The sequence below is a fragment of the Dermacentor silvarum genome, chromosome 10, assembly GCF_013339745.2.
Source record: "Dermacentor silvarum isolate Dsil-2018 chromosome 10, BIME_Dsil_1.4, whole genome shotgun sequence".
NCBI lineage: Eukaryota > Metazoa > Arthropoda > Arachnida > Ixodida > Ixodidae > Dermacentor > Dermacentor silvarum.
The window spans coordinates 63,143,916-63,169,438 of record NC_051163.1 but is presented as its reverse complement, the minus strand read 5'-3'; the positions used below and the strand labels follow the sequence as shown (position 1 = coordinate 63,169,438).

At 44.9% G+C, this 25,523-nt stretch overlaps 1 protein-coding gene across 2 annotated transcripts in view; it reads left to right on the top strand.

Moving 5' to 3' along the window:
* Positions 1 to 25,271, top strand: part of LOC119465847 (sushi, von Willebrand factor type A, EGF and pentraxin domain-containing protein 1) — a 35,345-nt gene extending 10,074 nt beyond the window's left edge. Inside the window, exons 3-10 of one of the 2 annotated variants that reach the window (XM_037726322.2) lie at positions 1,213 to 1,434; positions 3,109 to 3,315; positions 7,306 to 7,485; positions 11,037 to 11,081; positions 14,594 to 14,767; positions 16,813 to 16,893; positions 17,837 to 18,004; positions 18,933 to 25,271. In XM_037726322.2, the coding sequence (XP_037582250.1) occupies positions 1,213 to 1,434; positions 3,109 to 3,315; positions 7,306 to 7,485; positions 11,037 to 11,081; positions 14,594 to 14,767; positions 16,813 to 16,893; positions 17,837 to 18,004; positions 18,933 to 19,159 (1,304 nt within the window). In that variant the 3' untranslated portion in view covers positions 19,160 to 25,271. The remainder of the gene's footprint in view (positions 1 to 1,212; positions 1,435 to 3,108; positions 3,316 to 7,305; positions 7,486 to 11,036; positions 11,082 to 14,593; positions 14,768 to 16,812; positions 16,894 to 17,836; positions 18,005 to 18,932) is intronic. The other variant, XM_037726323.2, reaches the window with a different exon arrangement.
* The last annotated feature ends 252 nt before the right edge of the window (positions 25,272 to 25,523 follow it).

Sequence of the window (25,523 nt, the reverse complement as noted above, 5' to 3'; positions counted from 1 at the left end):
AAGCATACGTGTGGTCTGAACTTGCATGGTTCGAGGCTAGCTTAGTGTTCAAAACTAATCGAAATGAACGAGACCCAACTGCTACAACGCCGATAAGCAGTGTGGGCAAAGTTTAATTCCGGCGCGCGCGGGCGCTGCTGAGCGCAAGCAGATAATAGTCAGCTTCATCCAGGAGTATGTAATTTTTGTCGAAATTCGAAACGCAGATTTTTCGTTACTTCAGTCTGTTTAGTAAATTGCATCAGTAAATACACACTGTAGCAGCAGGAAGAAGCGCACTGATCCAAACACCCTTTTCGATTTAGGAAGCGGCTACCTTCGTTAGCAATGGCACCAGGAGCCCGATTCTATGGCTTATAATTCTTCAATAGCAAATGGCTTTCTTTAGCTCTTTCGCCTGCTTTCATTGTGGTTGGTGCTTGGCGGTGGTTGGACTGCCAATACAAAGATGCTGATGCAAAAGGCACCTGCTCTTGTGCAACTGGGTGGCAGGGCGGATTTGTCGCCAAGCGCCAGCTTTTATAGCTCTTCAAGATGCACATTTTGTTGCCTGAGAGGTTTGGGATGTCGGTTTAGGTGCTGGGGGTGGTATGCTTGGGAAGAACACCGCCCCTTTTCTCCTGTCACCCTGTCCATCTGTGGCGTTTGTGAGGGGAGAGGATGGCAGTCGCATTCCGCGCCGACACTTGCGTCGGAGACAACACACGTATGACAGATCGGCTTTTATGCATCGCTACCTATACTACCGCTACAGATGTGCTGGTTAACGGCTCTGTTCTCTATGGAATTATGTAATGAAACCATTCCACTCTCTACCTAACCACTCTACCATACCACTCCCTACCTAAATATCCTCACTGCAACAAATACACACCTTCAAACATATTAGTTCTTTTGTAATGATGATCAGGCTTCATTTACTAGGGATGGCTCTCTAGCCTAAAGGGTAGAGGGATAGGGGGGTTGCTAAATGTAGTGGGCTAGCCATCAAGAGGTGCTCCACTCTCACCATGCGAAGGATGCCTGACTCCACTGCGAAGTTGTAAAGTGCTCTGCTGGCTTCCACTGATGGACGGATCCACAATAAAGTCATTGCTTTCTAAGAGCATTAGGTTATTCGCATAAACTGGGTGTTGTCGATGATTTCTGCGCTGTTTTGCAGCACAATGACTCAGCTGTGTATTGAGATGCCCTCTGCCTTTTCTCTTGCAGTGGCCGATTGCGACTGGTCTGGCCTAAGGGAAGACACGCATCACTATGAAGGCAACTACACTTCGAGGGCCTACAAGGACACATTCAAGGATGGGGACACCGCTCCTTACAAGTGTCAAGATGGCTATGCCGTCTCCGGCCTTTATTCAGGGCCCCACGTACTCAACGCCACCTGCCGCGGCGATAAATGGGTGTATGATCCAAGGAATCTGGTGTGCAAGGGTGAGTGGGAGTACGGAAAGCACTCCACCTCTCCTGAGTTTTGTGTCGTTTGCAGATTTGGTGTCTGTCTTGTGATTTGATTAACGTAGCATCAACTTTTAGGACAAATGTTCGAGAGAATGTTTTAAATCATTCTAAAGATGCGGTGGCTCTGATGATGAATTATGAACTTGGTGTTTTGTGGCGCAAGCGCCAGGCGTGGCACAAGATTGCAAAAAATGCAGGCATAAAGAAAGATTGGTTTGGCACCTGCGCTGTCCTCTTATGACACTGCAAGACACCATATGCCATGGGTGTACTTGTTTCAAGTAAGTTTGTTCAGACAAGTCCCTGAAGCAGGTGAATTTAGTAACAAGATTGCCGCAAAAGTTACTTTAATCTGAAGCTGTATTGCTCATCAGGTCTCCATTATTCCAAGTTTGCTGCAGATTATGTATTGCGTCTAAGCGTCAATGATCGTTAATAAAATGTGCATGTATCGCACAAAAGGTGTGTTCCCAGGGCAGGCTTTAAAAAAATAAATGCTGCTGAGGATGTTGGAAACAGAGCAGCTGGCCGAAGATATGATGTGGGCAATTTGTGTATCCGCGAATGGAGACTGTTTTTACAAAGATTCAGGTGTTGTATGCAGTTATTTCAGGGAGTTATATGTGCAGATTTCTTTCCTTTCCAGGTGGTTGTAATTTGGGGTGCGACTTGTGCACGGAAAAATGTGTATATTCATTTGATTTGAATACAGTGTAACCTCAATGCAACGAATACGGATATTACGAATTATCAATTATAACGAAGTAAATCTAAAATATTGTTACGGGGATCGCACGGAGGTGGAAAGGATAAGAGGAAATATTTACAGTATACTACAAGGCGGTCGAAACAGTATAGCTGACCATCAGTTTGCCCGGGGTCTTCTTCACGCTGCCAGGTGCTGCTGCAATGTTGGCGCGCTCATACACAAATGCCTTGTAAGAATATCTTTGATGTCAATGTGCAAATATGTTTATAACAAATATTGGATATAACGAAGCTATTGTTGTGTCGGATGCGACTTCTTTATTACGAGATTTGACTGTACTATGAATACTGAAATTCGAGTTGAAGCAAATATCATTTAGCACAATATTCAAACGAATATCCAGAAATATTGAATATCAAACGGGATCCCACCTGCTGCTAATTTAGGGGGCCTCAGCCCTATCATCGCTGGCCCTGCCGGATGTAAACACTCTCTTACGTCACTTTACTGTCCTTGATGTACGAGTTGCCCGGATTGGCCCGCACCTGCAAAGGTTTTTTTCTTCTCCCTTTGGCCAGGGCAAAGCTGGGGGTGAAGGGAAGTGGCCTCATGACGACGGTGGTCGTCATTAGCGGCGTAACATAAAGGACGGTGGACAGGCATGGCAAACCCTGTTCTGAGCTTATAACTGCTCCCACAGTTAAAGTGGCGGCGGTCTTGAAATGTTGAAGGAAAAGGCAAGCAGTCATTTCTATTGCAGGCTGCAGGAACATTATTTGGAACGCGTATCGTATAGAAACAACACTTAGATCAGGTGTGCATGAAAGCATTGTCTACAAACAAACAAGCGAACTCGTGTGTGTGCAGATTTATTTAAAGGGTTGTGTTAGGGCCCCTTCTTGACGCCTTTTGCCTGTGTGTCTTCCTTCCGTCTGCAGCCATAAGTTGCGGTCACCCCTGCCCGGGTGGTTCCTGTCGAAATGGCGATGTCTCCCCACCCGTGTTTAACTTCCCCGGTGTGGTGAAGTTCACCTGCAAGCAGGGCTACCACTTGGTGACACACGACGACCAATACTGGGATCCAAAAAACACTGTCTACTGCAAGTCTGATGGCAAATGGAGCCGTCCGGCACCCAAGTGTGTAGGTTAGTAAAAGAGTGCACTTCGTATCTTGTAGCCTTGGCTTGCCCGCAAGGCTGAGCACCTGTCCGTGATGCTGGAAAAGTATCAAGGGGGGCATTTTTTAATGACAAAGCTTGACAACCTATAACTTCGCTTCAAAGACAGCCTAAAACGTCAACTTGTAGCTATGAACACACTATGAACATTCAGAATCGATTCCTTGTGCTGCACTTCACCACGTACTTTATGTGAGCTAACTACACGATGGCTCACAGTGTGGCCAGCAATAACTTAGGCATCTGTATTTAAGCCATGTACAGTCGAATCCCGATAATTCGAACTCGAAGGGGCCCGAAAATTTGTTCGAATTAAAAGAAGTTCGAAATAAAGAAAGGGCGTATTTTTGAAGTATTCGAGCACCATTGCACGGATGCACGAACGGTGCGAGAACAGTGCGAGTCGTGAAATATCGCGGCCCATGCCGGCCAATGCTCGGTTCCCAGCAGCAAACGAAACTTCAGGGAGCAGACAGCGTCGGATGGCGACGGGCGGGCGTGCGCGCGCGCGGAGACCGTCGAAGGTGAGGGAGGAGGACGGCAAGGAAGCGGATTTGCCCTCGGCAACTCAACTCCGCTGCTTCGGTGGCTCCCCTCGCCCTCTCTCTCAGCTCCCTCCCAGCTCCCTCCCCCTCGACTGTCTCCGTGCGCGCCCGCCACCGGTACAGCTGGCCGGCGCAGATTAGCCCGCTCCCTGAAGTTTCGTTTTCTGCCGTTATCAGGAAGCGAGCGTTAGCCAGCGTGGGTGCCGGCGCACCGCCCGTCCAGCCGGCCCGGCGCCAGCTTAACCTGCTCCCTGAAGTTTCGTTGTCTGTCGTTATCGGGAAGCGAGCTTTTGCCGGCGTGGGCAGTTTCGTTGGCCGGACTGGACCTCCGCTGCTGCATTAAGGGGTCTCTCCTAAAGCCCGGACCTCACGTACGCTTGCGGACGCGCGCAAGCTTGCGTCTGCACGTCCACGCATGCGTAGATGGTGCGGCACGGCTTGTACCCGTTCGAAACGCGGCGCGATCTTGGTGATCAGCTCCTCTCTGATATTGCGCGCTTGGGCTACCTCGCGCTGGCGCACCTAACTACGCAGCTGTCACTGTCAACAACACTGTCAACGAAGTACGAGGTGGCGTCTGCCAAGGCATCAACGAGTGAGGCCAGTGAGCGCGCGCCGCCGCGTGTATTTGTGCATGCAAACCGCCATTCCTCGCTAGGCGCGGCGACCGCTAAGCGCGGCGACCGCAAGGCGCGCTGACCGCAAGGCGCGGTGACCGCAAGGCGTGTAGACGTGAGCTTGCGCACGTCTGCAAGCGTATGTGTGGTCTGGGCTTAAGCTTTTGCTCTATGGTGGTGTCGGAGCAATGCTGGTCGGAGGCGCCGCCGCATTATTTGGCGTGCTGCTGAGAGCATTGTCGGTCCGCGGTATGTTCGAATTAACCGTCGCAAATGCTTTTGCGTTCGAATTACCGAGCGTTTTCGCTTATTGAAATACACTTAACTTTGACGAGATCACAGCGTCAGTTCGAATAAACCGGCAGTTCGAATTAAGCGTGTTCGAATTAACAAGATTAATGAGACTGTAACAACTTTATTACGTGCACAATGTGTTTTTCAACTTCAAAGTGGTATCATAGTGAAGTTCAGAACATAGAATTTGTTTAAATGCACTTTAATGCGTATTTGTACACAAGTTTTTTTATTCCGTTTCGACACGACCGATGCGCGGTTTCAGTTAATTAAAAGCTTCTACAGAGACTGTGTAACACTGATACAACTCCCTTGAACTAATGCTTCCTTGAAAGCCATGTGCTCCTTTACTTCGAAGGAGCTTTGTTGTGCCAGTGGGACAGGGGTATGCGACTCCCAGCTGCTGCTGTGGCATTTCGATTGCTACGGAATGCAAAAAAGCACTTGTGTGCCAAGCTTTGAATGTACATCAACGAATCTCTTTGTGAGCGCAGTGTTGCAGGTTCGGTCCCAGCTGCATTCCAACAGGGGTGGAAGGTAAAAATGTTCGCGTGCTACCGTGCATTGGGTGTACTTAAAGGGACGTCGAAGAGAAAAAACTTAATCAGCTTTGATTGATGAAGTATTGAAGAACCCTGTGTTCATTGATTTCGCAGTAATAGGTTATGAGAATTTCAAGGCGACATCGCCGCTTGTTTTTTTTTTTTTTTTCCGTTTTTTCCGGCTTACCAAGCGTCTTCTCATGGTAAGAGTGCCTTTTTTGGTATTGTGGAAGGGTAACTTTATGGCAGAATGAATAACACAGCTAATGTCATTTTTCTCTCTTGTCCCTCAAGAACTCCATGTGGTCAAAATTAATCCGGAGTCTCCCACTACGGCATGCCTCACAATCTGATTGTGGTTTTGGTGCCTAAAACCCCAGAAATAATAAATTCAGATTTAAGAGTTAGTCCGGGGCCCTGTGCCATCGCTATCAATCAATCATTAAAACATGGTTGTTATAGCAGTGGTGCATAGTCTGCAACCACATGATGAAAATGGCTGTGTGTGGTAGTAGTAAAATCTTCTAATGTAATACGAATGTAAAAAAAAAAAAGAAATATTGGCTTCAAATTTTGAATTGAATGCGAAATATATTTTTTTCCCTTTTAGTGAGACTTTTGAAAAAAGAAATACGGGGAGGAAATGTAATAGCTAAAAAAAAAAAATTGTTCCTTAAGTACAGACTGCACTATTGTGAAGTGTTTTGAGTGAGCAGTATGCTAGAGCTAGAAGGTGACAGTTCACTACAATTCATGACTGGCGTGCAGCACGTGATTGAAGTTGCCTGTGGACAGTATGCATGATTTTTTCTCGTGGCATCCAGGCACACATTCAAGTTGCCCTGACATAAAATGTCCTGAAAGCTGCATTAAAGGGGGGCCTCTCCTTAGTCTTGGGCGCTGCGTAAATCGTGCATTGATGATTGTGTCTGCATATGATCAAGCCACCTGCATACTCTTCCTCTCGAGGGAGGCTTTCCTGCAGGAAAGCCAAGGTCACACGTACAAATGACTCTGCATAAGAAGACACAGTGCCTGCAACGTGACCGATTATGACACATGTCTTCGGTATATCAACCAATGCAAGATGTGCAAAACCACACTTTAAGTGTGGCAAACGAAGAGGAGAGGGAGAAAAAGAAAAATGGAGGTCGGGCTCGTGATGTGAACGTTATACGGTCCCACGGCTCTGGTATGAGAGAAGGCAGGGAAGGGACTGTCGCTTGCGGATGCTAGTCGAGGCAGAGAGAGGGAGTCTCAGCGTTGGCAGGGAAGCTCGTTTCCTGGCAGCACGGTGTGTCAACGTTTCAATTCCTCCTATCTCCTCTATATAATTAACCAATATGAAAAATTATTTCGGTAAAACAATCCCATGACGGTATTTTAAACTTCCGGTGTTTAACCAAAACGTCTGATGTGAATTGGTTAGGTGCTCATTAAATGTATTTTGAGGTATGTGCTGTACTTCACTGCCATGCGCCTCTCCTCACCTTATTTTCCTCATAAAGCATCAGACTTCTTCCTTCTCCATTTTTTTTCTTTCCTTTTTTTTTATGCAAATAGCATTCTTGGCCTTGTCAGACCAGTTCTCTCTCCAGCTATCTAGCTATCCCCGTATCCCAGTTAGTGCAGTCTAAAAATGCAAGTCATTCGCATGTATATGTGCCACCAAGTTACGTGCCACTGGAAATGTGCTGCTGTTCAATGAACCTCTTAGGATGCCAACTAGGGTCACTGCGTATCTGCCACTGGGCATTCGCTGCAGACTTCACGCTGCTGCTCTAGAAGACGCAGAGCGGCCAGAGGGAAGCGTGCGAAAAGAGGCCAGCTGCTGCACACGGCTCATACATGATGCGTTTTGGCTATTCGCATACTTGGATAGTCGTCGCAGACGAGTTCTGCCCGAATTTCTTTTTTCTGTATGTCTGCAGTAAGGCTTGCCTGTTTCTGTTGTTTCAGAGGTGAGGTGCCCACAGCCCCCTCCCATTGGCAATGGCCAGGTCAGCCCGCAGCAGCCAATCTTCCGAGAAAACGACGTTGTCCAGTACACCTGCAATCAGCCCTACACGCTGGTGGGGGACGCTACACGCCGATGCCAGAACAATGTCACGTGGTCTGGCGATGAGCCGACTTGTGAGAGTAAGTTTATTTACACTCTGTTTAGTTTCGATCAGGAGAGCATTTCCATCTCGTAGATGCAGGTCTGTGAGCACGAGTGCTTTCACATTGAGTGATTAGCATGTTTGTGCAGCACCAGTTGTGGCTGTACAGAGATACATCTATAGATTATGGCCACCGAAATTTCTGTCGCCATTAAGCAACTCTTTTATAAACTGGATGAATATTTCCGCTCGTCTGTGGCGCAGGTCAATCTGGCTGTAACTATGAGGTAGAGTGCCTGTCTCGTGTCTCTACAGAACAAAGCCTGCGACCCTTTCACAAACAGTCAGCAACTTGTAATCAAGCAATCTTTAGTTATCTATAAATGCGTCTGCAACGCTCATAACAATTGTGAAGCACTGATAGAGATGAAAAAATTCTTGGGCAAGTTTCATTTCTTAGACCCGATCACTAATGAGTACTAACTCAAACGTAACAGGAACGAAAAATGATTTTGATCGAAGCGAATGTATGGGTTCAACTTGTAAACCACGAGACCATAGGTACTACTAAGAACTACAAGGCTGCACTAACCATACCACTTTATCCATTTCTTAAAGCTAGTTAAAAAAAAAAAAAGCTTGTAGATTCTATATACTGCGAGTACTAGGGTAAGTGAATCTTTGGTGAGCCGGCAAGGTGAAACAGCACATTGTGATAAGAGCTGTCCAGCTGGATTCGGCGACGAATTCGTCCTGCAACTGTTTTCAGCCATGCTGGCACACCTTCCAGAAACGTGTGCCACAGGGCCACCCTTCGCTAAATACCGATAAGTTGTGAAATCCCATCAGCCGGTGTTTTGAGCCAGTGAGAAAAGGGGTAGCCGCCTTCTAAGCCAATTAGAGATGACAAGATAACAAATTCACAACGTGGTGGAATTTGACAGCGTCGAGTAAAACGCCCCCACAGTAATGTGCAGATTGGATTAGGTTGGATTACAGAAATTTTCAGTGCCGATGAAAATAGCTTGTCGCTGTTGCAGTTTTGGTTTCATACTGAAATCTAATGGCATGTCATTTCTTAGTAAGTTTTCTAGGAAGAAAAGTGCGCATTAATAGAGTAATTACGATGGTTGGCCCTTATTGTGGAGTTATCTATGGATATTTTAGCAATATTTTGAATGCCAGAATTTATGAATAAACTTTATGATTATGAGTCAGCTCTTGTGCGTGTCGTCTGCTGTATGTTCTGTCGTAACTACTGTTTGTTTGATTAAGTGTGTTGTGTGCAGTGCATTGTGGGTGCCGATTGCTTTTTCATTCTGATGAGGTTGCCTGCAACCTCCATGTCGAGCATGCTTGCTTTGAATTTTCTGGTTATCTTAAATGTCACATTTATGAAGTTGGCTTTTGCACAGAGCTTCTGCAGCAGACTGCGTTTTGCATGTGTGCGAGTTTATATGCGTGTGTGTGTGTGTCAACAGCACAAATAGCACTTGTAGAAGATCTAGCCTCATGCTGCTACTGGCAGTCGCCCTGCCGTTTGCATCAGCTCTTGGTTTAAAAACCAAGACAACTAAAGCTGGCAACTGTTCTCTTACTGGTTCATGTTGCATCCTAGCACATTTGAAAGCTCACAGCGATCATTTATTTGAAGAAGCCGACTCTGGTTTACAATACACGTCTTATTTACACTCATTGTAAAAAAAAACGCTTAACCTTGCACTCAGCCGTACAACGCTTGAATCAGCGAAGCTGGGCGATCGTAGCCCAGCATTTTCCAGAAGTGCGTGCAAACTTTTCATCTTATTACTCATGATGATGATAATTTCTCTTTGCGCGTCTCGGACTTACGGCTGTCACTGCGCATTGCATTGCGCAGCTTGCAACGCCGACACCGCGTTCCAGGAGATCCACTCCGTGAATGCGTCTCTCTCTCGCTCTCATAGAGTGCAAAACCTCATCACGTCGCAGTGCACGAGCATACGAATGTGCCAGCTATGGACGAAGACGACGGCGCTCGAATGCAATCATATGGTTCGCATAAACGCATGCTCTGCAAGCGTGGCTGTATAGCCTAGTGGTTACGACGCTCGCTTTGGGACCGTGGGTACGCGGGTTCGAATCCTGCCTCGGCAAGAAAGTTTATTTTATTTTATTTCTTAGTAGTTTCTTGATGTGCACCACAAATTACGGCTGGCTTAAACAGCTTCGCTGTTAAAACTGTTGAGCAGTAATTTCAATGCAGTTGACTGTCCAATTCAGGGCGAACCATGTGGACTGTTCTGTGTGCGTGCATTCTCTACAGATGACGCATGTGCCCTGCAATGTGTGTTGACACATATCATGCTAGTATTCTCATGGGTGCAATAAATGCTCACTTGCATCTGCTCAGATGTACTTATATTCAGCCCTTTGTATAGTAAAGTAGCAGTCACAGCAAGAAAGAGTTGACTGTGAATAATATTCTTTGAGGGTGTACAGTTGTGCTCATAAGTTTCGATACCACGGGAGTGCATGGCAAATCACATGTGTGCACTGTCTGCTACCTGTTGTCGAGAATGTTGCAATGCTCATATGCGTCTGTCCTTACTGGCTGGCCTGATTGTCTGTTCGCTCGAAGTTAATGTGCATGCCGTTCATCAGAATTGGCGGTGACCGCCGCCAATAGTAGTGCTGATGGCGTAGCAGCTGCACAGCAGACACGGTTCCTGAAGGCCGAGTTCGACCCCTCCTCTAAATTGTGGAAGTGCTTGCTCGCACTACTGATGCTTCTGCCAAGGCTGTCTGGGCAATAAATACCCCTTGTGCTTTCTGCAGAGTGGGACGCTTTCTGCACAAACTGTTGTTGTTGGTCGGAAAAAGAAAAACGAAACCGTTATGGAAGCTGTGGCAAACGTAAATTAGGGTTTTTCATTTGTTTCAGTGAGAATAACTAAGACATTATTCCTTTTAGTTACCGCACGTGCACCCTTTCTTTTGGATTTCATGCCATGCTTGGCAGTGCTGCGCTGCACATGGGGTGCAGTGAATAGTGCTTTTTGATCACGATGTTCGGCCAACGACAGTGCTTTGTGTAGGGAGCGGCCCGCTCTGCAGAAAGTGCAAGCGGTGTTTGTAGCCCAGACGGCTGCAGCAGAAATGCATGCAGGAATGAAAGTGAAAAAGTAGTGCTCTGTTATTACTAGCATTGAAGTAGTCAATGTGTGTCAGATGAATATACCGGCAGTGCGAGCAGGCGCTTCTATAATTTGGAAATAGCGCTGAGCTTGGGCTACGCCGCTGCTTCATCGTCGGCACTATCGGCGGCAGTGACCGCGAATTTCAGTGAATGGAGCAAGCAAATGGGCAGATCAGTGAACAAGGACGGACGCACACGCACACTGCAACACTCTCGACAGGAAGCACCACGCCGCCCGACGGTGCACACATGCAATTTGCCAACACACTCCCATGGTCTCCAACCTTACGAGTGCGACTGTACGTCTGGCACGTTGAGCCAGCTCTGTGGTGCGGCGTGGTGTGGTGGGCTGTGCTGCTCTGCTGTGTGGGCCGTGTGGAATGAGCTGTGGCGGCATGTGTCATGTGCAGGTCGTGGAAAACATGTGGAATATTGGACTCCAAATGTGATTGTTGGTAAGGGATGAGTTACATGGCTACTGTGGCTCACACATACTCGGCAGTTCTTGTTGAGCCTTAACAGCATGGGTGCTTTGTGGGTGTCTGTGTCGTATGGCGGTGCTGCATGTGGCTGCCTTGTGGCACTGCGAACGAGTGCATTCTCGGTGTGCATGAAATGTTCCAACGAAATTAGCTGTGCAGAAAAGAGGCGTTGAAATTCGTCTAGCGCTTCAATTAATGAGAAAGCCCGCATCTGTTGAATGACACGCAGTGCTATTTATTCTTGGTGACAACCTAAGAATACAGTGGCAAATGTGCCGTAATTTTTTTTAGAAATGCCAGCTATAACCAACCACAGTGGCTCAGCAGCTATGGCGTTTTGCTGCTGCTGAGGAGGAGGACGCGAGTTTGGGCATTCCAACGGGGGGCAAAATGCGAAAACGTGTGCTTTCGGTGCAACCGTGGTGGTCAACATTACTATGCAGCCCTCCCCTGCGACCTCCCTTGAAACCCGCTGTGCACTTTTGGGACATTAAACTCCGCAATTTAATTTAGAAATGCCAACCAATTACGTTCACCCACTTTTGTGATATCACTGCAGAGGCACTTTTTTGGTTACAGCTGTTTCTCGGGAATTATGTTTCGAAGCATCTCTGGAGGAACAGAGGCCAGATAGAGTACGGGTTTGTGGGCGAAGCCTGCACGGAATTCTTAGGTTGTCACTGAGCGTAATCTGAAAGCACAAACTAACCAGGTGAGCTGACGGTTCCGTGTGATGCAACCTACATGTTTTAGAAACATTTCTTTTACACTAAGTGCTCGACACTTCATTGGACATTGGACAAATAAAATGCCACCACAAACAGATTGAGCACAAAGGACTGACTAGTCCATTAGTCGACGCGTCAGGCGAAGGTGGGGCATGGTCAAAATAAAACAATCACTCGCCTAAGGTTTAAAGAAAAACAAACAAATATTGGACATTCCAGGGCCACTACAGATCTCTTGTTCACAATGAAGAGGAGCGTGAGAGGGTCCAATGTTTTAGTCCCAATATCTATCTCTCTTTTTCTTTAAACCTTAGGCAAATGCTCATTTTATTTTTACCGAGGAACTTACTCATTTGAACGAGTGACTGTTTGCTGGATTTTGGCTACAAACACGAACAAGGAATTTCAATATGGAAAGGTGTGGAGGGCAATCTCGATAGATACATTGATGGTGCCAGCAAAGAAACATATGGCTCAACTTATTGCCCATAATGCTACTGCACCCGGTTGAATTTTTGACATTCTCATCATCTGCAATCAGAATGAAGAGTGTCCTAATAATTTCATTCCTTACATAAGATACTGTGCATGCTGAAGGGAAGAGTGAGTGTGGCTTCCAGCCACACTCAACAAAGACAATATTTCCTTTGAACAATAAGGCGAACCGAGGGGTTTGATTTTCGTTAGTCGAAAATTCGTCCACTTTCGTTTCACCTTACTTTATTACGCTATGCTATCCTTAGTTTCCTTGTCTGTTGGCTTCATACTAATATTTACTTTGCACACACATTAATTAAAGGAAAAAGAATGCACCACTCGTGAAGAGGGGCAGTTTAGCTGTGGAAAAATAATATTCTCGCCTATATCACCTCACCTTGTACATGTTTCCTGGATGATCTTTGAGGAGATGCATTGATTTCAGCCATGATTTTCAAGTTCTCTTGCGTTGGAGGACTCGGGCTTTAATTTCTTATTACTTTTGAGGATGCTTCTTGTATGACATTGACGCCTGGAATGGCAGAACCTCACTGGGAGTGATGGACATTCCATCCGCTGGCTTAGCTAATCAATTATCTCTATGCATGAAAGTTACTGATGCAGAATATGGTGCCCCATACTTTCAAGGACAGCCGTAGCTCTAACCATGCTCTCGTAGACTTATGGCTTTGACTTGGCATCGCTACTGACTACCAGCTTTCGATGATGCATTTCATAAATTTTTACTCAATAACTTGTTTATAGCTTTGGAAAACTTCTCTTTATATTGTGAATTTTTTCCCCCCTTTTTCAGGGATGCAAATTTAGTGAGAAATGCTAATTGGAATGGTTTTCATTTGTTATGAAAAGCACAGGGGCAAAAGGATTACAGTCCCAGTATCACTCTGATGCTTGCATCAACTATTGTTGGCCAGCAAAGGGCGAAGCCTGTAGCCATATCTTAGCACACAAAAAAAGCATGCAGAATGTTGTGAAGAAACCAGCTGCTGCAAGATTTATAACTATGTTACGCTCCAGCTAAACAAAACTAAGCATCTTGCATTTAGAACGAGCTTTGTGCATAGCCTTAGTTGTGTTTCTTTTCATTCGGAAGTCTTCAAACAACAGATGCTGTTTTCTTAAGCGCTCTGAATGAATTGAGCTAGCATGAGAACTTCTCAGACAAAGGAATGTTAAATGTTGCCCATCACGTGCCAAATAACACTTGCGAACAGTGGATATAAAAAAATCCTTTAATCACTACATCGTTTTGAGTCTTTTTGTTAGATATTATAAAACAAACACAACAGTTTATTTAAGGTTATTCAGAATTGAAGAAAATCGCGCAAATAATGAAAAATGCACTTTTAGTATGGTCCTGACATTCCTGTCTTCGTTTTCTATTTCCACCTTCGTGTCACTGTGCGCACCCGACTGGAGAGAATGCAGAATGTACCGACACGTCAGTGGCACTGAAAAGGTTAAAAAAAACATGGACACAGAAGAAAAAAAATGAGAACAAACATGAAGTTTTTTTTTTGCTTGTGTGTGTTCCATTTTTTCTGTGTCCACCGTATTTTCTAGTGCACTGCTTATAACTGTTACAAATCACCAGCTAGCCCTTCAGTGGCAGTGCGTGGTACTGCTTGTTGATGGCCATATGCCTCGTGCCATTCGGTCCTACACAGTCACTGCCTCACGCCGATACGGTGTGATCTCATACTCGCGACAGTCCTAACCTGGCCACCCGTGGTACCATTAGCGAAATCATGGAGGTGTAGATGAGAGGCGGCACTGCTGGTGGCAATACCTTGCAGCACTGTGGAATTAATTGTAAAGATAACTATATTATCTGTGGACACCGGGAAGTAACAAGTAGAGTTTGCTGCTTGATATTACTATTTTTTTTTTTTTTTCATGATTTGTGCACACATCTTGAGGCTTTGTGCTCTGCTTCATCTGCTTCATCGATGCTAACAGTCACGGCAGGCTGAAATGAAACTTCAGCCAGCAAAGCCCTATTAAGGCTTTTTCGCTGATAATGACAAAATATTTGTGGTTTTTATTGTCGGTTGTTTGCCTCTACATAACTGATGAGAATGCTGGAAATCGCTCGCGCTGCACAACATTCACTTGCATGCAGCATGAATGGAAATGTTGAATGAGAGCCGAGCTCTTCTTTTCTTTATTTTTTAACCTTCCGGTTTTATTCGTTATGCGTTAATGCCATTTGACCCTGGTGTTGGCATTTCACATTGGCTTTGATGGAAAACCTTTCAGAGCGTTGCCCGCCACCAGTACTGCCATACGGAGAAATTAAAACCAACGGTGATTACGGGGTTGGGGCCCATATCATCTACGTCTGCGACGACGGCAAGCGAGGGGCTGCCGGGTGTGGCGAGGACCTCAAGTGGCATCCAGACCCGCCACTGTGCACGGACACAAAGCAAAAATGTTTGTCAATTTCCGATTGCCTCTCTGTGTCTCTCTGGCCTTCCAGCTGCAGTGCCTCCCACCCTTTGTTCTCTCCCATTTTTCTCCATCCTGTGGTTTCCTTGTCTGGTGACTTGTATTCCTTTGTTGGCTTGTTGGCTTGTTTTTGGATTGCCTTCATGGGGTGGATTAGTTACTCCTTTTGTTTTTATCATTTTCTTGCCTGCACAAAGCGCTTGTGGGTGAGCAGACAGGACAGTGATGCCAGACCGGGCAACACCACAAGAACTTGCCTGTTTCATAGCGTTGTGCGCAAAACGAGCAAACAAGAAAAATTTAAGGAAAATGTATATTGTAATCACTTAAGCATGAAATATGAATAACATCACCAAAAAGGTAACACTGGTAATGCAAGTAGCAGTAACATTGGGTAAAACACAACCCCTTGCATTAGCTGGAAAACAACTTGTTGTGGAACCAACAGACGGCACAGTTGAGCACACAAAATAGACAATGTACAGATGTGTGTAGAAAAAGTGTGTATCAGGAGTGTGTAGATACTGCACTGTTAAAGATATTGCATACATGTGTAAAAGTAACACAATAATGAAAAGGATGTAAACAACCTTTCAACCAGTGATGGTCTGACTTTAGCACTGCAGTGGATAGATACCCCACTGTCTTCGTGAGCTCACACTGATCATATCTTGTGCCCATGGAAAGCCAAACATAGCTAACAGTAGTGCTAGCCAGCTATTAAGGCCGGCTGCCATCGTGAGCTTGTTCTTTTACAAGGTATTCCTGCATGTTTAGGCTGACCCCCTCTTGGCTTGAGTTGTTGCATTCTGATGCATGTTGTTGTGGGCCTTCCGTCTCGTTGTGTTCTCTTTCTGCATCTGTGTTGCGTATCTTTCTGGGTGGTGTTTTCCTGCTTCTTTCAGTATCTTTGGGTTTGCAAACAGTGATATGCGTTATAACATTGCTCTGTGACAAATCTTCTGACTTGGCTCTGCCATTTCCAATTCAAGGTTTTTGACGTCTGAACACAGTGAACTAAACTGCGTGTGCTTGTTCTTGCAAGTTTAGTAGCAGATTTGGTATTTCTCTTTTGGTGCTAACTTGGTGGGAAAAGATATGCTTGTAGCTTTACAATGTCTGTCAAGTAAAAGTACTCTAAACTTGCAACGCACAGTAAACAGAAAATAACTGATTTCCAATGATATTGCTACTGTGGACTCTGCATAAATGAGCACTGGGGCCATATTATGATCTATTTCATTTTTCATTCTTTTCTGTCTTCATGATTGGCTCGGACGCTGCCATGCAACACGCCGAGTGGTCAATTGCCGTTATATAGGGATCACATCAGTGTTTGAGCCCCTTCCAAGCCAGTTATGAAGAGCAATAATAATTGAAAAAGGAGTAAATAAAAAAATATGGCCCTGCTTAAGTCGTTTTGTGAAATGGAACCATGTATCCAAGCTTTATTGGTTACTTGGTCTGTTCGTGGTATTTTCTGAGAGCCATGTTTTAAGTGTCTGTGGAACTTTTGTTTAATGCATTGCTGAGAAGGGTGTTGGATCAAAACAGTCTCTCTTCACGCACCAATGCTGCATCTTGTGCTTGGCATTATGCTACTGCGGTCTCGACAGTGCATGGTTGAATGGAACTGCAGCAGAATCTCGTTGAAACTTTCATTGTTGGGTTTTCTTGGTTGCTGCTATTTTTGTGGGCTTTAGGTGAGAAGTGTTCATGTAAAGTAGGACTGTGTCGATACATCATCATGTCTCTTGACTGCAGGCGAAGTTTAAGATATGAGTCCTGCTACTAATGCTGGGCAGTTTCAAGGTAGAAGTCATTTTTGGTATTTAACTAGATGTTGTGTATTTTGTGTCCTTTTCAACCGCCATCAATTCTCACCCAACCTTCTTGCTGTTTCACTCTTCCATTTTTCTCTGGTCACCCTGCCTTTTCCCAAATCCTTTCCTGCCTGGTTTTCTGCTATACTTGAAGTTATTGTATTGACTGGTCGTGTTATCTCTTGGTTTCTTTGTTGCCAACAATAGCAACGCCAGCGCCAGCGCCTCCACCCCGTTCTCCACCAACTACTCCAACTACAACTGCTAGTACTCCTTCACCACCAACACGTTAGTATCAGATACGATCCTTTCTTTCTTTCTTTTTTAATGCATTAGCCTTTGTGGCTACATTGCCACATTTGTGACCATGTCAGTCATGTGTCACATGATGAAAATGTGTTCTTTATTGTGCTTATGTGATTCATCGGTGAGTAGTGTGTGTGGTGAGGAGATCCGTAAATGTAGTAAGACAAGACCAGTGTTGGTCGAAATTTGTTCCTGTCATTTACATTATCTGTGAGCGTTCACTTATGCCAAAGCATTTGCACTGGTCACACACCTAACACACTTTTTATGTTTTTTCCCCTTTTTGTTTTTTTCTTTCCCCTCTTTCATCCACATGCCCTGTCGTTTGTTCACTGCCAATACGCATGTCTCTTCTTTACTGCCCTCTTCTTTTCCATACACATTACTCGAAATTTGTCCTTCCGGATTCGTACATATAATGTACCTTTCGTTCCAAACCTGCATATTCTTTATTTCCTGGCTTGGGCTGCTTTCGTTGCGCTGTTGTTGATAACAACCTACAAAAATCTGCCACTTTCTTTCCTTCTGTCTCAAATGGCTGTGCCTTTCATCATGTGTGTCGTGCCAACCCTGTCTTGGCTAACTTGATTGAAACTAAAATGTGCTTTTGTTCCTACTTTCTTTCGTGTTTTTTGTCTTCATCTTGCTTGCACTGGGCACAAATATTGTTGCGCATGACTGCCATCTTTTGCTGTTAACTCTCCTGAAACCACCGTTTCCATTGCGGCCTTCTACCCCCCATCTTATTGCGGCTTTGCTGTTTGATTTTGTATTGTCCTCGGGCTTTGCCGTCACTGTTTTCTGTTTTGGCTGCATTCTTGCTGGCTTCTGCACGTGCTCTGGTGCTTCATGTCCCATCTCCTCCTTGTCACTACTGCATTGCACCTTGCAAAATGCGCCCTTCTGCGCCGCGTTGCGCCGACAGAATGTAGCCCACTGTCAAGCCCAACCAGCGGCAAGCTGTTCAGCAGCGACGGCTTCAGAATCAACGCGTCCGTCTTCTTTACCTGCGACGAAGGCTACACCTTGCAGGGGCCTGCAACGCTCATATGCAGGCCAACAGGCATATGGGATCCGCTGACGACGCCAACATGTGAGTGAATCTTCCCAGCTGCTTTTGTCTGTTGCCACAGGTTTAGAGGTGTGAAAATGTTTACCACGAAGCGTTTTCGTCGACGTCTGCGAGACGTGTACAGGCTCTTGTTTTGCTTACTTATGGCTAATTCTGTTTGTCAGTCTGGTGTAGTTAGTTACTTGAATCCTCGAGAAAGTTTTTGGACTTCGCAAATGCAAAATTGGGCTGCGGAAAGGAAACTACTCTGCACCAGATAACCTCGCATGGAAGTAGCCACACATTGTTCTTTAAACCAGTGATTCTGTGTGTGGTCAGCAAAAGCACGAGGGTAATTTTCACATTGCTTCAGCTGTAAGAAGCGGTGTTTCAAAATGCTATTCAGGCCCAACATCTGCAGCAAATGTGCAAGAAAGCAGTATCTTCCACAGTTCACAGTGACCCATGCTTTTTACTCTTAACAACTTCAGGGACGGTTAGGCACTTAGCACTGTTTTCTCCGTGCTTAAATTTTTCAACATTATCACATTTTATTATCATATCGTTCAATAAATTGCTTGCCATCATTGCATGCCTTGGTAATTCTGAAAAAAATGAAGAACCACCGTCAAGCACAAGCAAGCTGCTGTGTATACGTTGCAGCAAATGACGTCTTGCAGAAGAAAATTTGTTTCCTAATCTCTGCTGCATTATGTTTAATAATCACTTAAGGTCTCCCCAGAAACACCCGGCACTTTACATTGATGATACAACTAGAGTTTTGGTGTGGCGTACAGCGTGACTCGTTGTAAAGGAGCTTGCAGTATCCAAGCTTCACTGTATGCAGTTCGCTGGGTTGCAGCTCCTTCTTCATGGAGTCTGCCATGTAGTATCTCAGTGTCAACAATGTCAAGTCTTGCTACGTTGCTCTCTCTCATTCGCTAATAAATCTTGGGTGTTTCTCTTCCAGGCACTGCACCTCCGCCATGGATCATCATCCTCAGCGTCTGTCTGGCAGTTCTCGCCTCTCTCGTGCTGTGCTGCCTGGGATTTTTCTACATCATGCGGCGAAGACGGCGGCGTACACCCCCGCCTCGCAGCTACAGGCGGCAGATACGAAAGCCGGGACCGTACGATGCAATATCCAACGATGAGGTGGCGAGGCTGGGAAAACCATTTCCTGTGACGAGCTTATGAGCTGTGCACAATGTGGCGCAGGTTGAGAGACTCGCGACCTGCAGGCTGTTGCTGCCCAGTGGCCTTGTCCCCAGCAGATCGTCAGGCCATTAGCTTTCGACAGTGACTTGTTGGTCAGTTGGCGCAAAAACCGGAAGCCAGTGTTTCTTGCCCAGCACTTGTGAGCAGTATGTGACTGGCTTTTGTGTAATTAGGTGAATGGCAGACTGGTGTGATGCACGAGCTGCTGAACTCACATGGAATGTTTGGTGTCATTGCACTGCTTTGAGCATCCAGGTGCATAGATGTTGTGGTTGTGCTTCAAGTCATTGTCATTCATCTGGTCACCAGTGGGACGCGCACCTGTCCTATCTCTATGGGGAGACTGGAGCTGTTCTTGCGGCATTGCGATGGAAGTGTTATGCTGCTAAGCGTGACGCCGCCTTGCGAGAGGGCTTGGTTTAATTACGGAGCAGATGTTGCTGATGGCTTACGCTTAAAAGAAGTGAGGTGACCCACTCAAACTATAGTAATGCCTTTCTAGTAATGTACTTTCTGTCGCCCGATTACCTGGTTGCATACACATGAAATGGGTATGCTGGCATAGGATTACCAGAGGCAACCATGTGCAGCCAGTGGGCTTCATTTTCTCACATAAGTGCCAGTATGTGAAATTCATGAATGGAATATCTTGTAGCTGACTTGAAAAGCAGCAGCAGGGATTGCATGGTGCACGTCGTAATGTGTAATTGAAGGTTGCTGTCGGAGCTGCTGTTCTAGGCAGACTGATATCTACCTTCTAGCATTTTTTTTTTTTTTACCGCTGTCTGAAGTTTGCACTGCAGAACAACGAATCGCACTTTAAAGGGCTGAAGGATTAGAAGGAAGTCCTCTTATTGGGCCCCATTGGTCCTGTTACGTTAAATTAAGAGGTGACTTGCCTAAGACTGCCAGTAGCATGCAAGGAGCCAATTACCTGCATATTTCATTTCATTATTGCTGTAGTGTACACTGTATCAACATCCATCTGTGCTATATGTATGGTGCAGGCTGGCAGGTAATGTGCTTCGTACTCGGCCATGAAAGTAAATCATGGCTACCAGCATTTCTGTAAAGAACCACCAGCTGTAAGTCAGCATGTGGAGCACAGCAGAGGTGTTTTGCAGTATGGCCTACCTCTACACACTGTACAGGTGCATGTTACAAGGGTCATTGATTTACTGCCACCTTGACTTGAAAACAAAGTGAGGCATATTTTTGCTGGGAGTGCTAGCAAAAAATATGCAATGCCAAGTTAAGGAAGCGGCTAATGATAAATTTTCTAGCTAAAGGTGTTATGGTTAGCTTTGTCACCTTTGCTACAATGAAAAGCTGGCATGTGGTTTGTGAGCAGACAAGAGTACGAATGAGAAGGGCATTAGATTATCTTTTGAACAGGCACCATGCATTCAAACTAAACAAAAATAATGTAACTTTTAATGCAACTTGAATAGTCAGCAGAACTAGTAAGTTGCATTACTTATGCACAGCATACGAGACATTTAATTGAGGACTGTTAAGAAGCAGTGTGTAGCTGTTGAAGTTATACCAAAATTGTTGCTCATGTCTAAGTATAGTGTACTCATTTTATTCTGCCTTCTAATGCACTCAATCTACCGATGATTGTTCTCGCAATATATTTGTTAATCATCCAAATAGGACTATAAAGACAGATTGGTATAGGTTGAACTGGCAGCTGTTGGCATCTACAAAAAACTGTCTGTACCAGCTGAAAACCAAACCAGTAGCAGCCCTAGTTGGGATAAATTTAGAGCTATGACACCGCAACACTGAGAATGTGCTGCTCTGAACTATTTTGTAGAAATTGTAGCAGTTCAAGAACTGGTAAGTTAATTATTTCTACTACAGTTCCGAGGCGGTCTGAAGCAGCATTCCTGCTGCTCGATGTATTCTTAATCAGCAACATGTGTTGCTTTCCGTGCATTGCCCATACCATTCTGGATAAACTACAGTTATCTTGTGAGGAGTGGGGATATTACATTGCTTGTCAAATATGATGCTTTTATTTTTTTTCATTGCCTTTCCTATTGCACCTTTCATATTTTATCTTTTGTACGACATCCTGCTTTCGACAAGGTTTTGTCTCCCCGGTAAAGCGATGCATTTACTGCACCTGCCAAAACACTGATTTTTCTGGAGATAGTGTTTCCGCATGCATTAATTCTTTTTCTAGTCTCGCAAAAGTCTGGTTCAACGTTTATTTCATTTCTGTCGTTTACAACTGTTTTCTCATTCATAGAGAAAATATAGTCCGGTTGCAGACTATGCCCAATGTCGCTGTGCTCGTATAAAAAAACGAGTTAGGAAACGAAAAATGCCATTTTATTAATCCCTTTCATCGCCGTTTTTCCTTCAAATTATTCTCCATTATTTTACTGATGCTGTGTTATTAATGCATTTTTGTAAATAAGCCTGGATGGTGTGTAGGAAACTACAGAGAGAGGGTGATATTGTGAAGAAAGGAAATGCAGGGAGATTACCTAGAATTTAATAGTTTGCTACCCTACATGTGAAGAGGGAGATGGGGGAGCTAAAAGGAGAGATGCGAGTATAGATAAATCATGCGCACTATACTAGGTGCAGCATACCTACAGCCAGGCACTCAAGTCTGTCTCCTTCAGGTACCCTAGAAGAGGTCATGTGGCTTTCCGAGCTGAATAAAGCGGGCTCCCACGACTTCTGCTTCAATAAAGGGTCGATCGTCCTGTAGGGAACTACAGAATCACTTCAGTGTCAAAGGGCTCTTTCGAAGGTCGTTTTTTAAACGAGCAATGCTAATGTAAATGTTGTGGTGCAACGTAAGAAATGCAGCACCTCAAGGCGTTCGTGCTTGTTCAAATGCCTTCCTGATGCTTGTACATACCAGTGTATTACGCTAACCAATCTAGATGTGCTCCGCTTACACGTTTCTTTTACGCTACATGTTCCTGCACCATTGGATTCGAAAAGCTCATGCTAGTTCTCTGTTGAGTGTCAAAATTTGTCAGGATGGGTCAAATGCGTTTGACATTACGTCCAGAATTGGAACCAGATGGGAAAATTTCTAAGGGCGTTCGCACCTCTGGAAAGTCAGCCTTGGTCTCATGACACCCATGAAAGATCTGTACATGTGACCACTGTAAGCAACGAATTAACGATACCAAGTTTTCGATGTGCTGGGCCAAAATAATGTAATTATTCTATTTCAACGCCATTCCTTTATGGGCTTCATTAGTGGTCAGAGCAGTGCTCTGCCCACATTATGAACAAGATATCAGTGGGCCGTGAAGGGTTGCTGATAAGAGTTACATAAGATTGTGCGGAAGGAATCGCTACATTATACCATGCTGCTTCTGTTCTATGCATGTGCCGAAACATTATATATATATATATATATACCAGGTTATCTATTTTAATGGAAACAGACGTGTAGTGATATCTACCACAGGAGATACAAGTCTGCTCCGAATAAAATAAGTGACCCAGTATCTAATCCCAGTGTAAGACATGGGCCAGAATGATGTAATAATGAATGATGTAATAATGAGTGATGTAATAAGAATGATGTAATAATAAGTGCTATTTCAGTGCTATTTTTTGTCCTTTGTCAGTGGTCCAAGCAGGACCTCCGCCCACATTATCAGTGAGATTGGTCGCTTGTGAATGACGGGAAAGGAATAGAATCAAGCAAAAGGAATCCATGTATTATGTCAACAATGGATTGATTGAGGCATATAATTCCTGCCATTCTTTGTGACGGGGAAAAAAAAGAATATTTTTAAAAAATGACTACTACTTTCAGTACAACCGTGAGATCTTTAGTGATAGCTCATGAACTTTCTTTCCCTTCTATTTACTTTGTGTTCAAGCATACCATGACATACTGTGAATAGGGGCTGGTTTTTTTTTTTTGCATTTATTTCTTGAGAAGCTGTTCTCACAGAGCACTGTGGAGCTAGGCTGATTGCGTGATGCTTTAGGAACACTTAGAATCGGCACGGAGGCAGAGTGATGATTAGCAGTGTTTTGTTGCCTCCTCTTTCCGCTGTCCTGAGCAGTGTTCGGGAATGTCTGGAGTGATGTCCTGGAGTGTGGGTTGGTAATTTTTGGAGCCCCTGTTTTATAGTCCTACGTTTGCAAGTTTCTGCAGGTTCCTTGTTTGGCACACTGCAGTGAGTGGTATGTGTGCAAGCTCCTAAATCAGTCAGTTGTTCACATGTTTTTGTCATAATGTGCACAAGTGTCTTCTTAGTACAGTAATCTTTGTGTGAGATCGTTTCCTGTGTTCGGACAAGCAGGATCCTTATGGCTCATTCACACCAACTACTTGGAGAGGCCACTTGATGGATCGCGACTGGCGGTGATTTGATGTACAAACCGGCAAGTGCGACTTTCCCATCGCCACACTGAAACCTCTTGCGATTGATGCCGTTCATATCTGCTCGCACTGACATCGTCACGTAAAACAAGCGTCAGTGTTTGCAAATCTCCTGTTCCTGTGCCGCTGATTGGTTCAGCAGCATTGCAACTGCAATCGCATGACTGATCCAAAACAGTCGCTTGCGACCGAAGCAACCATTTGTGACTACTTGTGACTGGTTTCTTGGCAACCAACTTGGTTGCGTGACCTCTTCGAATCGTCGGTGTGAATGCGCCTTTAGTGTTTGTGATATACACACACCTGTCGCAGACATTTGCTCTTGTGTCGTGGCATCAATTTGCCTGCCGCATTTTGTGCCTTGCGCTTGTGCCTTTAAGAGTGGATGTTTACACTTTTGTAAAGTAATTCTGTCTAGGTGCCACAGGTGGCATGAACACAGCGTGTTGATGAGTTCAACACGGTTCAGTAGATATGGCTCGTGTACAGCCTCGTCACAAGCATTATCATAGCTTGTAACCACACATTCTAGATGTGTGAAACTTTTCTACTGCAGGTAGTTTGAAAGCACATAACGTAAATTCCGTTGAACTGGAATCTTTGATAAGCTCGACAGTGACAAGACCTTGATTTAGCTGTAGATTGAATGCACAATTGTTATATATAGATATCCAAAGTCTCTTTGTGTTTGTATTGAAGGAAGTTCAGTATGATTATTGTGAAAACTTATGTCAGCTAGCTGAAACGTGCTTATTGTAGGGCAATTTGACCAGTGTTTTGGGTACGTATCACACTGTTGCAGAGTTTTTTTTTTTTTTTTAGATGACTCGGATGAAAATTCTTTTCTCCTTTAGAATCTCAATTCCTGTCTCCTTCTTCTTTAGAAGGGATGGCAGGACACACCAATGTGTTATATTTTATGTGTGTATGTGTTCGGGAATGTCTGGAGTGATGTCCATCAGGCACGTATCTTCTGAATTGTTAGTGCGGCTTCACTAATGCCTGTAAGTTGGCGCACAGTGTTGTGCAGCCCTTCAGTTTAAAAATTCCAGGAAGATTTTTTTTCTAATATTTCTCCTATTACCCTATAATTTGCTGCAGTTGTAATCATGTGTACAATATTTTGTGCCATACCAAACATTTCAAGCGGTTTTGTTGGCCTACTTTGCACATTTCATTGCAACCGTCCTCGACGTCCTTTTCGTTCAGCACATGGCATGCTCACTTGTGCGTGTTAGTACTGGCTACATCACTTCTTGGACTGCCATGTGTGCCTCATAGCGAGTCACTTGTGATTGTGAATTGTAGGTGATTCTTGTGGCTATGCTTTCATTCACCCTCCCTGCTATGATATAGCCCTGTTTTCAATTAGCCTACATGATTCGCAAGTGTCTGCAAGCATCTCATGCTGGGTTCATAGTCTGTGGCACGTGCACTCAGAGCATTGAGGGCATTATTAATACCGGTGTCACTCAGCCACTTTGGGTCACGATAGGGCTTCATTGCAATCGTAATCCGAAGTTATCCGCGTGGCTGGGGTTATCAGATTCGCTGTACACTCAAAAAGCTCGCACCGTGGCAGAGCAATGTTTGAGTTAGTGTGTTTCGAGGCAAGTGCCGGCTTGTGAAGCTTAATTCATATTCTGTTCTCGTTTGCACTGTGTGCAGGCTGCCCCCGCTGAACGTACAAAGTGTAGTAAAAAACATCGAAAATTACATCAGTGTCCTGTGTGTGTTCTTCATGCTGCCGCAATCGTGTGTGTGATTTTGTCACAATTTCGGCGAGCTTGCTTGAACGCAGGCCTGCCACTTACAATAATGCATGCAAATTGGCTACGGTCTCACTACACGCGTACCGCCAACACTAGTGACACTCTGTGACCAAGTTACACTCAAAATGCTGTGGTGCCATCAGGTAGATACAAGCTTTCCCGGTTCCAGTAAGCGTGTTAGACCCATCATCATAAT